The sequence below is a fragment of the Aethalodelphis obliquidens genome, unplaced genomic scaffold, assembly GCF_003676395.1.
Source record: "Aethalodelphis obliquidens isolate GAN/ISIS:26980383/991018 unplaced genomic scaffold, ASM367639v1 scaffold43, whole genome shotgun sequence".
NCBI classification, from domain to species: domain Eukaryota; kingdom Metazoa; phylum Chordata; class Mammalia; order Artiodactyla; family Delphinidae; genus Aethalodelphis; species Aethalodelphis obliquidens.
Genome location: NW_020837987.1, coordinates 13,822,776 through 13,838,692, shown reverse-complemented (window position 1 = coordinate 13,838,692; position 15,917 = coordinate 13,822,776). Strand labels below are relative to the sequence as shown.

The 15,917-nt window shown below is 56.2% G+C and overlaps 2 protein-coding genes across 3 annotated transcripts; one reads left to right on the top strand and one right to left on the bottom strand.

Moving 5' to 3' along the window:
- Positions 1–523: 523 nt before the first annotated feature.
- LOC113606151 (lutropin subunit beta) lies at positions 524–1,753 on the top strand. Its single transcript, XM_027080150.1, has 3 exons — positions 524–636; positions 968–1,135; positions 1,399–1,753. The coding sequence occupies exons 1-3, from the start codon at positions 622–624 to the stop codon at positions 1,639–1,641; spliced, it is 426 nt and encodes a 141-aa protein (XP_026935951.1). The 5' UTR covers positions 524–621; the 3' UTR covers positions 1,642–1,753.
- A 78-nt stretch (positions 1,754–1,831) lies between these two features.
- On the bottom strand, positions 1,832–15,902 carry RUVBL2 (RuvB like AAA ATPase 2). Of its 2 annotated transcripts, none has more exons than XM_027080148.1 (15): positions 15,530–15,902; positions 12,486–12,540; positions 10,879–10,934; positions 10,430–10,571; positions 8,467–8,596; positions 8,245–8,311; positions 7,269–7,375; positions 7,090–7,183; positions 6,575–6,698; positions 6,145–6,239; positions 5,930–6,048; positions 3,286–3,405; positions 2,769–2,898; positions 2,056–2,170; positions 1,832–1,942 (listed from the first exon to the last, which is right to left on the bottom strand). In XM_027080148.1, the coding sequence occupies exons 1-15, from the start codon at positions 15,539–15,541 to the stop codon at positions 1,917–1,919; spliced, it is 1,392 nt and encodes a 463-aa protein (XP_026935949.1). In that variant the 5' UTR covers positions 15,542–15,902; the 3' UTR covers positions 1,832–1,916. The 2 variants fall into 2 exon arrangements, with proteins under 2 accessions (XP_026935949.1, XP_026935948.1); XM_027080147.1 differs by lacking the exon at positions 15,530–15,902 and adding an exon at positions 13,122–13,400.
- Positions 15,903–15,917: the final 15 nt, after the last annotated feature.

Sequence of the window (15,917 nt, the reverse complement as noted above, 5' to 3'; positions counted from 1 at the left end):
TTAAATAGCCTAAACCACGCTCTTTGCTGGGTTCAGTTCCGGCATCCTGGTTTCTGGGGGCCTGAGTGTGGGGCAGGTGGGATTCCCGCTGAATCCCTGGTGGAGGGGCAGCGCGTCTGGGTGGACCACCCCCCACCTCTGGTGACAGAATCCAACATCGAAGCCACCCCCCTCCTAAGAAGTCGGACTCAGTCTACGGCAGGTGGAGCAGGGTTGAGGCTTCAGCCTATAACCACTGGAGGATTGTCAGAGGGGCGGCGCTCCAGCCTCTGGCGGGCTCCCCTCAGGATGGGTAGAGGGGGGCCCACAAGGCAAGGGGCACAGCCTCCTATACCCTATTTCTTGTGCTCCCACCACAGCCTCCCTAGCACCTGGGGACTGAGTCTGTGAAGTCTGCTTCACCTTGGGCGTCTTCTGCTTCTTGGAGCGGAAGCCACTCAGGGAGTGGGGGGAGGGGGGCGCCACTGGGCCATTCCTGCATCTCCCTGACCTTGTCTGCCTCTCGCCCCCGGGGAGATTAGTGTCCAGGTTACCCCACCATGCTGCCGCCCCCAGTGGCCTTGACGCCCCCACAGCCCGCAGCTATAAGACCAGGTAAACGCGGCAGGGGAGACACCGAGGATGGAGATGCTCCAGGTAAGACCACAGGGCCCCTGGGCCCCTTGCGACTACATCCAGGCCATGGCTGGAAGGAAGAGGGAGAGTCCTGTGACCTGGCAAAGGAGGCCTCTTTCTAGAAGGGTGTGGAGAGCCAGCAAGCTTCCTGGCAGGAGGAGGGAAGCAGCTGGTACAGGGCCTGAGGGTGGATATCTGGGGTCCCTGGGTATGGGGATGGGAGATTCTTGAATGGAAGACGTCAGGCAGAGGAGCTGGGTCCCCGAACGTGTGTATGCAGGGCCGGGGGCTGGGTGGTAAGGACTCGGGGCGGAGGGCTCGGGCTGGCCCTGAGGCGCTGGCCTGGTCCCAGGGGCTGCTGCTGTGGCTGCTGCTGAGCGCGGCCGGGGTGTGGGCACCCGGGGAGCCACTGCGGCCGCTGTGCCGGCCCATCAACGCCACCCTGGCCGCTGAGAACGAGGCCTGCCCTGTCTGCATCACCTTCACCACCAGCATCTGTGCCGGCTACTGCCCCAGCATGGTGAGCTGCCCGGGGTGGGTGGGTGCTGCCACCTCAGCTCCAGGTGGATTACTCAGGGCCAGGCCCACAGAAGACAGGAAGTGGCCCCGGGGGGAGAAGCGTGGCCCGCGCCCGGGGCAGGGGCTGGGCGTGTGGGAGGGAGAGCACAGATGGTCCTCTGGACACCCGAGTCTGGGATCTGTAGGGTGCAGTGAGGGAGCTCGGGGGAGGGCTTGGCCCCAAGTAGACACCCAAGCCCTCCCCCGCAACCCCGCCACCTCCAGGTTCGGGTGCTGCCGGCTGCCCTGCCGCCTGTGCCCCAGCCAGTGTGCACCTACCGCGAGCTGCGCTTTGCCTCCATCCGGCTCCCCGGCTGCCCGCCTGGTGTGGACCCAATGGTCTCCTTCCCGGTGGCCCTCAGCTGTCACTGCGGGCCCTGCCGCCTCAGCAGCTCTGACTGTGGGGGTCCCAGAGCCCAGCCCTTGGCCTGTGACCGCTCCCCTCGCCCAGGCCTCCTGTTCCTCTAAGGATCCCCACCTCAACCTCCCATGCCCACCCCAGCCTCCCATGCCCACCTCAACTCCTGGAGCCAGCAGACGCTCCTCCCCATGCCTCCTAATAAAGACTTCTCAAACTGCACTCTGCGGGTGTCTTTCTGGGGTCTCAGGGTGTGTGTGCCTGTGTACGTGCACACGCACACACAACACACACAATAGGTCCAGTTTCAGAACCATTTTATACAAAGTCACAGTGTCAGAACTCTGGGAGAAAATGGGGAAGCGGGGGTGAAGGTGATATCAGCTCAGGAGGTGTCCATGGTTTCACCTTCTGTCGGGAGAAGGAAGGCCACATGGTCAGTGTGGCCCCGAGGGCAGGGCCTGAGCTCTCCAGGCTGGGCTCCCTCCTCCCTCTCTGGGGCAGGCGGGGAGGGGGACACTCACTGAGCTCATTGAAGAGGAAGGCGTCCTGGTACTCCTTCATGTACTGCGTGGAGCGCGACTCATCCAGGAAGAGCGAGTAGACCCGCTTGATGTCATCCACCTGTACCTCGGTGCCCTGATAGGGGAATTGAGACCTCAGTGGGGCCCCTCCCAGGAGGTGGGTCAGGGTGAGGACTCTGGGGCCAGGTCGCCTGGATTCAAATCCTGCCGTGGCCACCTCGTGGCTGTGGGCCCCACCTCCCCACCGCTCAGTTTCTTTTTTTGTTTGTTTTTTTGCGGTACGTGGGCCTCTCACTGTTGTGGCCTCTCCCGGTGCGGAGCACAGGCTCCGGACGCGCAGGCTCAGCAGCCATGGCTCATGGGCCCAGCCGCTCCACGGCACGTGGGATCTTCCCGGACCGGGGCATGAACCCGCATCCCCTGCATCGGCAGGCGGACTCTCAACCACTGCGCCACCAGGGAAGCCCCCCCACCCCTCAGTTTCTTCATCTGTAAAATGGACTTAACGGCATCAACTTGCAGCCAATAGATATTTACTCAGCACCTCCCGTGTGTCAGGCTGGGAGCCACAGAAATTAACCCGAGAGACCAAAGTCCCCTGCCTTTGAAAATTTGGGTTCTGAGACTAAATGCAACTGCCCAGGGAAAGCCCTGGGAGTAGTAGCATGTCCTCCACTCGCTCATCTGACCCCTGGGCAGACGCAGACGCTGACCTTGCGTTTCCGGCACACCAGGCTGGCGGCCGTGATGAGCTGGATGGCGTAGCGCAGCGAGGTCTCCAGCCCAATGCGGGTCAGCACTGTGTAGGCGTCCTCACTCATCTCCACGTCTTCCTCCTCACACCTGCGGGCAGGGGGCGTAGGTGGCATTCAGCCAGGGCCATGGCACTGCTGGACCTCTGGGATACACGTGGAGTCCACGTCCTCAGATGCACAGAAGAGCCACCGAGGCACAGGCTGGGCCCAAACCTTGGGCCTCCTGAGCCTCTCCCTTCCAGGGCTCTTTCCACAAGGTCAGTCACCGGCACAACCCCTCCCTTCTCCAAAGAGCATCCTCCCATCATAGGCCACTGCTTGGATGCCCAGCCCAGTCCTGCTTCTGGCAGGCCCAGTGACCTCCCCCTCAGACCTCAGTGTTGCCACGTGTCAAATAGGGTGGACACCAGCCCTGCCTCTCAGGCCTGCAGCCTGGTCCTGCCCTGGAAGGCCAGGGGGGCCCCCCCACCCGCACCGAATGCGGAGGATCTGCTTTGTGTCTTTCTCGCTGTAGGGAGAGGTCGAGACGATAAGCAGGCGGTCCAGCAGGTCAATGGGGATGCCGTGGGGGCTCTGGTAGCTGGTGCCCCGGATCCTGGGGAGAAGGGGGAAGGGAAGCTGTCAGGGTGATGCTCTTAGAACCTGGCTCTCCATTCCCTCTACTCAGAACATCCCACCCCTACCAACCCCCTCGGCCACAGCCCGCTCACTGGACCAAATACCGGTTAGCCTTCAGCTCCGCGCTGGTGTCACTGCCCGATGGCGCAGCCACCCCCTGACTGCATCAATCCCCCTGGAGCTGAGCTGGTTTTAGCTAGATATCTGTGCCAAGGATTACTGGATCAAGGTCCCACTCCTCTGCTTGACACAGGGCTCCACAAGGGATGCAACTGTGCCGGTCCTGTCCCCGGCTGCACCTGGCCCAGCACAAGGCCCGGCACGTGGTGCTAGGAAACAGCAGATTCCCATTATTCATGGTAGCTGCGTTCTACAAAGTGGAGGCGAACACTCAGTTAGCAATACAGGCTTAGGCTCTTGGGAGCCTCTGGTCACAATTTTTGGCAACCAACCAATAGATAGCCCGGTTTCAGGTTAAAGACACCTTATTCAATATATATTATTGACTTATTCATGCTGAACTCATAGCCAATAGCACTTGAACTCGTGCCTGAAGGAAGCTCATCTAACACATGTGTTTTCTCTGTACGGCACATCCCTGCCTTCTTGCGCTTAGCGACACTGGACAGCTGGGGGCCATTTCAAACAGCAAAATGACCAGGAACAAAAAGCATACAATGTGACAAATGTCGCACTAAACAGATCAGGAAAAGGACACTTATTTACAGCACGTGAACTGAAACTAGGAGGCAAAGCACTGCCTGCTTTGACCCTCGCCTGGACGGTCTGCCATGGGCGATTCAATTTTTTCCTGCTCTGCACACGCTTGTGAATGACCGCCAAAGTGTGATGGATACCAATTTGGAGGCTACAAATCAACTGTAGCGAGTAAGCAGATCCACGAATACGGAATCTGCAGAGGAATGACTGCGTTTGCTGCCCCTCATAGGAGACACCCCTGTTCCCACAGCCTGACCTGCAGCTGCTACAAACATGCTCTCAGCTGGTCTCAATCAACCCTGTCATCTGGATACCAAATTCTGGCCCTGCCACCTTCTACGTGTGACCTTGGGCAAGTTACCAGGCCTTGCTGTCCCCATCTTTAAAACGGGGCTGAGAGAATTCCCTGGTGGTACGGGTGGTTAGGACTCCACGCTTCCATTGCAGGGGGCATGGGTTTGATCCTTGATTGGGGAACTAAGATCCTGCAAGCTGTGACGCATTGCCAAAAAAATAATAAAAAAAATAAAGCAGGGCTGAGACAATATTACCTCCCGAGCTTCTTTTGAGGGGGCCGAGCAGTTCATCCTGGAAAAGGGCCAAGCACAGAGCCAAGGACAACCTGCCTGCTGCCCCTGGTAGCCATGCCCCTGTCTTCCCTGCACTACAGCTGGCACAAGGCTGCTGCCCTGGAGGTGCTGGTCCCTGGGCTACCGTGCAGCCAGGTGCTGCCACACACCTGAGCAGCCCTGGGTAATGGGTCCAGGTGGCCATGCTGAGTGCAGCCTTTGGGCCCCAGCCTCTTGCGGGCTCTCTGCCCTCCACTTCCTTCTCCCTTTCTGTGGACTCTTGAAACGTAGATGAGGTGGGGAAGAACCAGCAGGGAGGACATGGCACAACGACACCCTAGGGCAGAGGTTCCCAAGCTTTATGGCGTCTGGTACCCTTCATGTCTCAGGAATTTTTCCATGGTATCCTTAGGTCAAAAGAAATACTAAGCTTCGTTCCCTTTATTTCTATTAAGCAGTTAGGTGTAAGCAACTTAATTGTAGTTTCTGCAGCGTCCAAAACATGTCACTGTGCATCCCTTAAAACCTTAAAACATCCCACAGGGGCTTTCCTGGTGGCACAGTGGTTAAGAATCTGCCTGCCAATGCAGGGGACATGGGTTCGAGCCCTTGTCCGGGAAGATCCCACATGCCACGGAGCAACTAAGCCCATGCACCACAACTACTGAGCCTGCGTTCTACAGCCTGGCTCCACAACTACTGAGCCCGCACGCCTAGAGCCCATGCTCTGCAACAAGAGAAGCCACCATGATGAAAAGCCCGCGCACCGCAACTAAGAGTTGTTCCCGCTTGCCGCAACTAGAGAAAGCCTGTGCACAGCAACGAAGACCCAGTGCAGCCAAAAATTAAAAAAAAACAAAAAACAAAAAAACATCCCACAGCACTCCTGTGTTCTCTGCAGTACCCTGGGGTGCCTTGGCACACAGTTTGGGAACTGGAGCCTTAAGGGCTACTGGAACAAGAAAACAGAAAGAACATGATACCTGGACTTCCTTGTGGAGCAGAGTTGCCCACCAGCCCTGACCAGCCACCTACTTTAGTTTGAGGGGAAAGTACACTGTCTTGCCTGGGCCACAGAGCTTGGGAATAGCCAAGCCCACCCCTCCCTAACGAGGTGCTCACCAAACGTGCCCTGATTACCCAGTGACCGTTCCCACCACCCAGAGGTCCCCGTTCTCCCCAGGGGCCTCTGAGGGGCCGGCAGTGGCTCACCGGGTGATGCCGCGGTTGGTGGCCATGATGAGGACAGGCGCCATGTCACTCTCCAGGGCCCGGTTGAGGAACGAGAAGCTCTCAATGTCCAGCATGTGGACCTCGTCGATAAATAGCACCTGGGGGTCAGGGGGGCGGATGTCAAACCCACCTCCTGTGTCCCCTCTTCTCCCCCACCACAACGTCACCTGCCGTGGCCCCGTCCCGGTACTCACGCCGGGGATGATCTCCGCCTTGCCTTCCTCCCGCCATTCGGCCACCTTGGCATTGATCTGCTCTCGGACTTCTGACTTGATCTCCCCTGTGTCACCTGTGGAAGGCGGGGTGTCAGAGACAAGACAGGGATCCAGGGCCGGAGGGTGAACCAAGATGCAGAAGGATGGGACGCCAGGGACAGAGGGAAGAGAGACCAAGCCCCTGGAGTGGCAGCATGACGGGAGGGCCAGGGAGTCGGAGATGTCCCAGAGAGGCAACACAGGGGGAGAGACGAACCACACTGACAGATGGAGAACAGGAGTCAGAGAACAGGGATGGGGGAAGAGGGGGAAAGCCATCGTCACGGGGGGGGCCATACTGGTGGATGGGAGAGGGAGAGGGGAGCTGCCAGGCCCCCCGGGGCGGGGGGAGACGAAGGCTGGGCCTCACCTGAGAAGAGGGCCAGGAAGCCCTGGGTGCGGGAGTTGATGACGTCAATCTCGTGCAGGGACACCGTGTGCACCACCTCCTTGCGTTTCTGGAGCTCCCCGTCTGGGCACTGCACGAACTTGGTCTATGGGGCCGGGGTGGGGTTCGTGTGGACAAGGGCAGAAAAGACCATGAAGGGGGGGCCCAAGGGGCCGTCTGGGGGAGACTGGGGCTCCCTGGAATGGAACTAAGAATCCAGATGGGGGTCACCCAGAAACCCCGGCCCAAGGGGTAGTCAAGACCAGGGCAGTCAACAGCACTGAAGGATATGGGGGTTCCTGGAGGACCCCGGAAACCATGAGCCAAGTGCCAAGTTGAGGGACCCCAGCTGTCCTAGAGGGTACAGGGAAGAACCAGGAGTACCAGGGACATGGGGTTGGGGTGACAGGAGGATCCAGACCCTGTAGGCCCTGGGGTGATGGAGGAGAGAGAAACATCCTGGTGCCTGACCGAGGGGACCTGGAGCCCTGGCCCACCTGGGAGCCCATGGCGTCATAGTCTCGAGCGCGTGTGAACGAGCGTCCCAGCTTGGAGATCTTGCCCGTGGCCTTGTCAATGGTGATCACATCCCTGCAGGGGATGAAGGGTTGGGGTGAGGAAAGGAAGGGCCAGAGCTCCCCTACCCTGACCACCTGGTGTGGACCCCACTGCTCACCCAGCCTGGACCTTGTCCTTGGTCAGGGACTCGATCATCTTAGTGCCCAGGTCGTATATGGTCTCCATCTCTGTGGTCTTGAGGGTTAGCTTGCCCACCTTGGAGCCCTGAGGGGTGACATGCCAGGCAAGGGGCTCAGAGACGGGCCCAATGTCTCCCTAACACAGCTACAGAACAAGCATGACATGGGGCAGCTTTGGGGGCTTGACGAACATATCCATTGTCACAACTGCAGTGACAGCTTCCTGGGTGCATGTGTGTCAAAGCCTAACATCTTGTAAACCTTCAAGGGCGTGGCTTATTGGCTGTCAACTGCACATTAATAAAGCTATTATTAAAAATCCAGTAAAGAAACAAACAAAAACCTAAAAGACAAAATCTATAAAAACAACAGGGACCTAAGGTCTCACAGAATGGCCAAAGGGGTCCCACTGTAACACTCCTTTTCTATACCCAAATGAAAGGCGGTTTTTGTCGATCACAAACCCAGAAGAACTCAGCTAAACACAACTAAGACAACAAAAAATGCCACGCCCCTCCCCACGAGATAAGCTAAGAAAACAAAATGCCACGCCTCTCCTCACAAGATGAACAGTCACCAAGTCTGGGCTTTTCCCAGCATATTGGAGTCTCTCCTGTTTCCTGGAATTGTTTCCATAGTGAGGTGCTTCCTTTGTAGGGACAGGTGGCAGCATAAAAGGACCGGGATTGGGGAGGGAGTTAAAGCGAGTTTTGGTTGTTCATTTTTAAAGGGAGGATGTATCCACGGATTTCTGCTGTAATCAAAATCTAATTTAAAGAACTATCTGGGGAATAGCTTCCCTATATTTAAAGATTCTCCTACCATGTTTTTAAAATTCAAAATTTAATTGCAGTGGATGAGACTAATTTAGGAGGCTGTTTACAGGTGTTAAAAGTGCAAGTTGACCTCCACCCTCCAGCCTCGGGGGTAGCCTAGACTCGGGGGCAGACTCACCGTCCCCGTTGCTGGCCGATCAATCTGGATCTCCACCACCTCCCCTTCGATAATCTCAGTCTCCTCCCTGGGCAGAGAACAGATCTAAGGAGAGAGCCCGAGGCCTGGGCCCTCAGGAACTGCCAACTCCCGTGAGCCCTTGGGTGCAGGATGAGCTGGCCAGGGCCGGGCGTGGGGGGGACGTCCCAAGGCCGCTGGGACCTGGCATCACCCCCTGCTTACTTGATGCGCACACCGATGGAGCGCCGGAAGGCCTGTGTCAGCGCCTCTGTTTTGCTCATCTCCAGGGAGAAGATCTCACTGCCGGCGATGGCTGTGAACGGAGTGTCAGGGCCCAGGGCCTGTGCCATGCCTGGGAAGGAGGGGAGGCAGCCTGGGTAGGTGGGGGCAGCCCTGGCACCAGGTCCCCAATACCCGCTCTGTGGCAAACCAGCTCTTCTCCCTCCTCAGGCAGGAGAGCAGGAGAGAGGGGCAGGGTGCTGAGGGGCAGACAAGGAGACGCAGAGAAAGCAGAGGACAGAGGGCCGCATGGGGAGGATCAGAACCTGCGCTGCCCAGAGGGCAAACCTTATGACTGTAATCTTGCCAAGCCTTCCTCCTAACCGCTAAGAGCTGTCTAGCCTCAGGGCTTGGGGGTGATGAGCAGGGGTAGAGACAAGGGGCTGAAATTGAAGGTAAGAGAGTCAGACTGTGTAGGTTTGAATCCCAGCTCCAGGGCTTAGCACCGGGTGACCTTGAGAAGTCTGCTCCCCAAGCTGGTTTGCCCCTCCGTGTAATGGGACCGATAACATGACAAGCACTGGCACGGGATGGCACCCTGCACAGGAGCGATTACGAGGGCAGGCAGGGATACACTGGTGCTCAACCATGACTCCGTCACGGTCTGGAACCAGCACAGGGACGGGCCTCCTCTATGGCTTGGGGCCTGGAGCTGGCTGGTAGACAGCGGGGCCATTCCTGCCATCACTCCAAGCGCTGAGCCCCTCTGCCAGCTCCCCTTCCTGAGGGCTCTGCCCAGCTCTGAGCCAAGTCTCCCGGACAGGAAGTCACCGAACCCTCCTGACCAGTGTGAGCTGGGAACTCTCCTTGGTCCCCTTTACAGATGTGTGTCACACTCTGCCTGGGTGTCCTGCTCCCTACCGTCTGCCCAGGAGACTCCCAGACATCCTACAAGTCTTAGTTCAGGTTCTGACTCACCTGGGAAGTCTCTCCCGACAACCGCCACCCCGTTTTCTCTCCCCACCACCCCTCATCGGAGGTAGAAGCCTCCTCTGTTCATCACCCTGGACGGTACCGTGTCCACGAACACCTCCCCCAGGCCGGAAACTTCTTAAAGTCAGGATTTTGGTCTTAATCATCTTAGTGTCTGCAGTGTCTGGTCCAGGGCCTGGCACACCAGGGTACCGGAATGAGTGCTACTTTATCTTAACAGCAGACCTAGCTATTACCTTGATTCTTACTGCCTGGCCCCACAGTCAAGGCACAAACGTGGGAATGAGTGGGAAGAGAGGAGAGTCCAGGAAAGCTTCAATGAGGAAAAGATGCCTGGGTAGGGTTTTGAAGGATGAATAGGAGCTCAACAAGGATGAGGGACAGTTGTGAGTAAAAAGATCTTAAATCACTAATGCATTGCAAAAGAGACTGCTGGCTGTCTATGCAATGCCCATCTTTCCCATCTTCCTTCATTCCAGAACCCCCATTTTATTAGGGTAGCAGTGATCCCAATTAAAATATTAAAATAAGTTTTAATGTCTCACTGTCTTGTGCAGCAGAGTGTAGCCATTAAGTTCTAGTCAATAAAATATAAGCAAGAGAGTGTGGGAGTCCCAAGACAGCTGCTTAAAGGGAGCTACCTCTTGGAGGTACACCCTCATTGCAATTCCTCTTTCTCCTTCTTCCCATATGGAGTATGGATGGGAAGGCTGGAGCGTAGGCCATCTTCTTGCAACATGAGGTGACCCTGACATGGAAGCAAGTGATGTGGAGGCAGGAAGGTAGGAGCCTTCACTGTTCAACAAGGCTGAATTGGCCTACATTCAGATTATTCTATGGGAGAGAATAAACCCATAGTGTTTAAGGCACTGCCATTTTGAGCTGTTAGACGTGGCTGAACCCCAACCCTGACTTACACGGTAGGGATCATCTGGCAAGGCCAGAAGAGATCCTGCCCTGAGAGGTGTCTTACCCATGGCGATGGCCGTCTTCCCAGTACCCGGCTGGCCGGCGATGAGGACCGCCCGGCCGGCGATCTTCCCTTCCCGGATCATCTCTAGCACCACGCCAGCTGCCCTCCGGGCCGCCAGCTGGCCCACCATGCCCTGGGAAGCCTGGGGGTGGGAGGTGACAGAGCATACAAGGTGACTTCCTCCTGGGCTACTACTGCATTTCTACCACCTCCAGCCTGATGAGATCAAACAGGACATGTTGGCAGGGACTTCAGAAAAAAGCCAAAAAAGCCTTTTCCACTCCCATTTTTTAAAGACCGATAAAACTGCACATGCGGCTGAATTTTATAAATACAGCACAAAGGTCTGGAAGATCATAACGCAGTCCCCATACTCCCCACAGCCCTGGGTCCCCTCTGCCCAAGGCCCCCATGGAGCAGCCTTCCCACCCCGGCCCCCTGGGCTCTACCTGCCGTGGCTCCAAGGCATCGTCTAGCCCCAGCCCCCGGATATGGGAGTGAGCGCCTGTGTGTGGGGAAAGAACCAGAAGAAGAACCAGAAGCTGGTTACCAGCCAGCTCGTGTCGATGTGTGGCCTGAGGGGCTTCCCCGCCAAGCCCTGGTTTCCTCCTCGGTCACAGGGGCACCTCGATTCCCCACCTCACTGGGAGGATGGCCGGACATGGTAAATGCTCAGTAAATAAGAATGGCTCTTAGGCTACGTGGTTCTAATCTCATTCCATGTAACTCTGAGAGCAAGAGTCTCAGCTATTATCACCCTGGATCATGGCCAGGGCTCAATAATCGCCCCCAGGCCCTCATTGACATGGAGGCGAGGAGGAGTTCAGAGAGGTTAGGTCCCTTGCCCAAGACCACACGGCCAGTGAGAGGTGAAGACGCAGGATTCCAATGCTTTACACTAGACCAGGGCTGGGCAAACTACAGCCTGTGGGTGGGCACTTGTTTTTGTAAATAAAGTTTTATTGGCACACAGCCACATCCATTCGTTCACATACCATCTGGGGGTGCTCTCGCATTGCTGCAGCAGAATTGATTACTTTCAACAGAGAAGATTTACTATCTGGCACTTTAAGGAAAGATGTGTCAACCCCTGTGCTGGCCTGTAGGCAGGCTGAGGGCAGGGACTGGGTGCAGCTAGAGTCTCCTGGGTCCTCAGCTCCCAGCAGGGCTGGCCCTTGATAGCTAAGTGCTTTACCTTATTGTATCTTATGTCAACTGAGGAGGTGAACTACTCTCCCACCATTTTGCAGGTAAGGAAACTGAGGCACAGAGAGCAACTAGCCCCTCACTACGCGGCTCAGAAGTGGCACCCAGCAGCGTGCTTCCAGAACCCAGGTTCATAGCCAGCAGCCCTTTACTGCCTCTTCTGGAAGCTCTGAATGAATGAATGTGAATAAGTGTAGTCTCCTCCTTGCAAGTCAGGCTCTTTGCAAAGGCTGCACCCTGCTGTTGCCACTACAGCCCAACTTCCTGGTCCCAGGTGAGCTGGGACCAGGGGCTTGCCTGCTCTGAGTCTTGGTCACCTCAGCTAAAAATGGGATGACAGTCACAAGAGGCACCTTGTGGGGCTACTGTAAGGATTTGAGGGATGCAAACTCATATTCAACAGTTATCTGTGGAGCGTCTGGTCTGCCAGGGCCTGTGCTGGGGACACCGCTAGGAAGGAGACAGACCAGGTCCCTGCCCTCAAAGAGATGATGCGTGTGCCTGGTGTTTGGGACAGTCAGTGCAGGGCCAACCCCAGTCAGCACTCAGCAAATATCCACCTTCACGATTTCCAAGCAGGATGCTGGGGCATCAGGGAGCCCTGCCAGGGAACCAAGCCAGCAGCAGTACCGCCTGGGGTTGAGGCCTGGCATGGTCTACCCCACCCCCGCCCCCAGCCATCTGACCTGCTCTGGAACTCAGGAACCTCCCTCCTTAGATAGCGGGGACGGGGGATGGTGGGATGGTGTGCAGGCCGACTCCCTCTTGGGGGCCCTGGGTAAGCTGGCTCTGTCAGGGGTACAGGGGGCAGGCAGGGGCTAGGTCCTATTCCTGACCCACGCTCACTCACCGATACGCTCAATCCTCGTCACGTCGCGGATCTCTGGGACCTTGGTTGTGGCTGTCTGGGGTTGGAGGAAGACGCATCAGTAAGAGCCTTTGCGGTCCCAGCTTTCAACAACCCCTCCTCTGTCCCTCCTGCCCGCCTCCCACAAGACAGTCCTTTCCACTCCTCCCCACAGACAGGCTGGCATCCCAAACACCAGATCCTCCTCAGCTGTCACCCACTAGGGCTGGTGGGTTGACCCCATTACACCGTCAGTCCCAGGAAGCCAAGGACTGTGTCTGTCTCTTTCACAGCCCCGTCCCCAGGGCCGGGCCCATGTTTGGTGCCCAGGAATTACTTGCTGAAGGAAGAAGTCCTCCCCGTCCCCCAGAGCTGCGAGGACAGATGCAGAGTGGGCATTAACCTGGACGTGTTCTGGCCCCCCTTGCGCCTCGCTGCCCCAGCTCTCTGTCACTAGGCCTTTGCATGTGTAGGTCCCTGGTCTGGCCTGCTCTCCCCACCCCCCTCACTGAATCAGATCAAGCGTCACTCATTAAGGGAGGCCCTCCCTGACCTCAGCCCCTGCCCGGCTAGTTCTAGGGTCTCTGGATATCCAGACAGAAGGAAGGGCCTCTTTTGGGAGTCTGATCTCACACTCACAAGGTAGACTGTTGGATCAATGTTCTTGGCTCCAATGGATGTGAGTCCCATGAAGGGCACAGCCCACATCTCACTGGTCTCCCTTGGGGCTCAATGTTTGGAGTTTGAATGAATGACGCCCTGAAGTGCTGAGTTCACTCAACAAGCAGGAACTGAGGTCTCCTGTGTCCTCAGCTTTCCAAAGAGCAAAGTCAGACATTATCCCTTCTCACGTGGGGGAGAGAGATGAGTAAACACTGCCTGGGACAATTCAAGAACCAAATGGAGATCCACTCAGATATTCATGGCAGTGTTATTTATAACCAAGAGGTGGAAAAAACCCAAAACATCCATCAACGGATAGATAAACAAAATATGGGGTAGCCATAAAACGGAATATTATTCAGCCATAAAAAGGGATGAAGGGACTTCCCTGGTGGCGCAGTGGTTAAGAATCCGCCTGCCAATGCAGGAGACACGGGTTCAAGCCCTGGTCCGGGAAGATCCCACATGTCGCAGAGCAACTAAGCCTGTGCACCACAACTACTGAGCCTGCGCTCTAGAGCCCGCGAGCCACAACTACTGAAGCCCGTGCGCTTAGAGCCCATGCTCCGCAACAAGAGAAGCCACTGCAACAAGAAGCCCGCGCACCGCAATGAAGAGTGGCCCCTGCTCACCGCAACTAAAGAAAGCCCACGCACAGCAATGAAGACCCAGCGCAGCATACAATTCTTAAAAATAAAAAAAAAGACCCAACGCAGCCAAAAAAATATATAAATAAATTTATATAAATAAGTAAATAATATTTCTTTTAAAAAAGGGATGAAGTTCTGATCCACGCTACAACGTGGATGAACCTTGAAAACATTATGCTGAGTGAAAGAAGCCAGACACAAAAGGTCGCATGTTGTATGCTTCTGTTTATATGAAATATCCAGAATAAATAAATCTAGAGACACAAAGTAGATTAGAGGTTGCCTGGGGTGAATAAAGAAAGGGAGGCCTAAGAAGCCAGCACGCTGACCCAGCTCCTTGGCCACCTGCCCCCAACCCTCTTCCTCCTCACAGGTCTCCTAACCAGAATGAGAGGAGATGCAGGCATCCAACCCAAGGAAAACCCTCCTCTCTCTGGAACCAAGAGTTCAGACTTCCTGACCGTGGCATGGTCACAAGCCTCCTCCCTTGCTGTTTGTGAACTCTCCCACTTACTCCTCCTCATAGGAGGTTGGTCACTGCCCCCAAACCCCTATCAGAAGATTGAGAACATACTCTCACCCACCCCTATACAGCCTATCAGACTCTACTTGAGACAAAAAATACACATTGGTCCAGGAATCCCAACATAAACAGACCTGCCTCGCACAAAACCTTTCCTTTCACCATAAGCCTCTCCTACCCCGCGCTGCCTGCTGATCCCATGGAAACAAAACTGAGCTACCATCCCCTCATACTCCCAATACTTCATCCACACCCATGCGGACTGGGTCTCAGGAGTGTGGCCACTGCCCTTTCCTCTTCCGCTTCCCCATCCACCCCCTTTGCCATGACAACAGAAACACTCACATGTCGCCCCTCAGGCACCAGTTAACTCTCATCCCGACCCTAGCCCCATCTTGACTGGGGTCACCATGGGAACCGAGGCATCTGGAAGCCACGTCCAACCGCCAAGCTATGGCTACATCCCTTCTTCATTCAGATGTTTCTCCGAAAAGTACTAGGTGCCTGGCCCAGTGTACCTGGTCTCTCCTTTATGGAGTTCACATGCATACATTCAAGTGATAATTTATTGAGCATCCACGTTGGGCATGTCCTGATGAAATGCTGGGAATATGAACATGGCTAAAACAATCCCATGAAAAGTTCCTAAGCCTCTGTGCCCCCGGCCCTTTCCGCTCTCTACTGACACCCTCTGGGTTCTCAACACTCTCTCTTTTGGCTCAAGACTCAATAAGCAACTCCACGATCTGAAGCGCATTGGGCAGGTCCCCGCCTGTGTTTCTCCCTTGTACTCAGGTACTATTCACACCATCAACAACCCAAGACTGCTGGATGGCTTGGAGCCCAAGACACTACAACCCTCATCAGACTTTAAGGCAAAGGACTGGAGAACTGGCCACTACTTGCGCCCAGAGGATTGGAAGTTGGAGTTCCTAGAAGATGATGGAGTCAGATTTGACCACTGAGACCGTAAGTATTCACTTGAACCCAGGATGCCGGTATCCTAGTCCCTTCTTTTTTCCTCCCTCAGATCCAGAAGCCCGGGCCCCCAGCTCCCTCCTTCCTCAGAACCAGGAGTCCAGGCCCCCAGCCTCCTCTCCGCTAAGATCCAAGAGTCCAGGCCCCCAGCCTCCTCTCCGCTAAGATCCAAGAGTCCCCGTCCAGCCCCCTCCTCCTTGAGACTCCTCAGCCCTCCGCACGCCGACACTCACCACGGTTGCCATGATGCTCACCAACCGCCAATATCCTAGCGGAAACGGAAACGCGCTAGGAACGAGGCGTTCTGGCCCCTCTAGACTGCCAGGTCCTCCAAATATCTCGGTGGTTCTCCTGGTGGGGCGCGGCGTCACTTTTCAGGGCGCGGCGTCACTTTTCAGGCCCCGCCCATCCAGGCTGCGCTGGAAGATGAGTTCCCAGAACTCCGGAGTCCATTCCCCACGCCTCGTGGCTCCTCCTCCTTTTACCCAGGCCTCCTTACTAAGGCCGATTGCAAAATTCTTAACACTTCTTTGGGCAACCACACGTCCCCCACGCCTCCTTTCCTCCTTATCCACCGTCTTCCCTCCCCCGTCAATTTTGGGGCCTCTAGCTTCGGATTGA

Excerpts from the sequence above, each read along its gene's own strand:
- LOC113606151 (XM_027080150.1), top strand. Across the intron at positions 1,136-1,398 it reads CCGGCTACTGCCCCAGCATG|GTTCGGGTGCTGCCGGCTGC; the intron begins GTGAGCTGCCCG and ends CGCCACCTCCAG.
- RUVBL2 (XM_027080147.1), bottom strand. The coding sequence starts at position 13,190 with ATGTGGGCTGTGCCCTTCATGGGACTCACATCCATTGGAGCCAAGAAC. Across the intron at positions 7,184-7,268 it reads AAGGACAAGGTCCAGGCTGG|GGATGTGATCACCATTGACA; the intron begins GTGAGCAGTGGG and ends CATCCCCTGCAG. Across the intron at positions 2,171-2,768 it reads TGGTGTGCCGGAAACGCAAG|GGCACCGAGGTACAGGTGGA; the intron begins GTCAGCGTCTGC and ends TTCCCCTATCAG.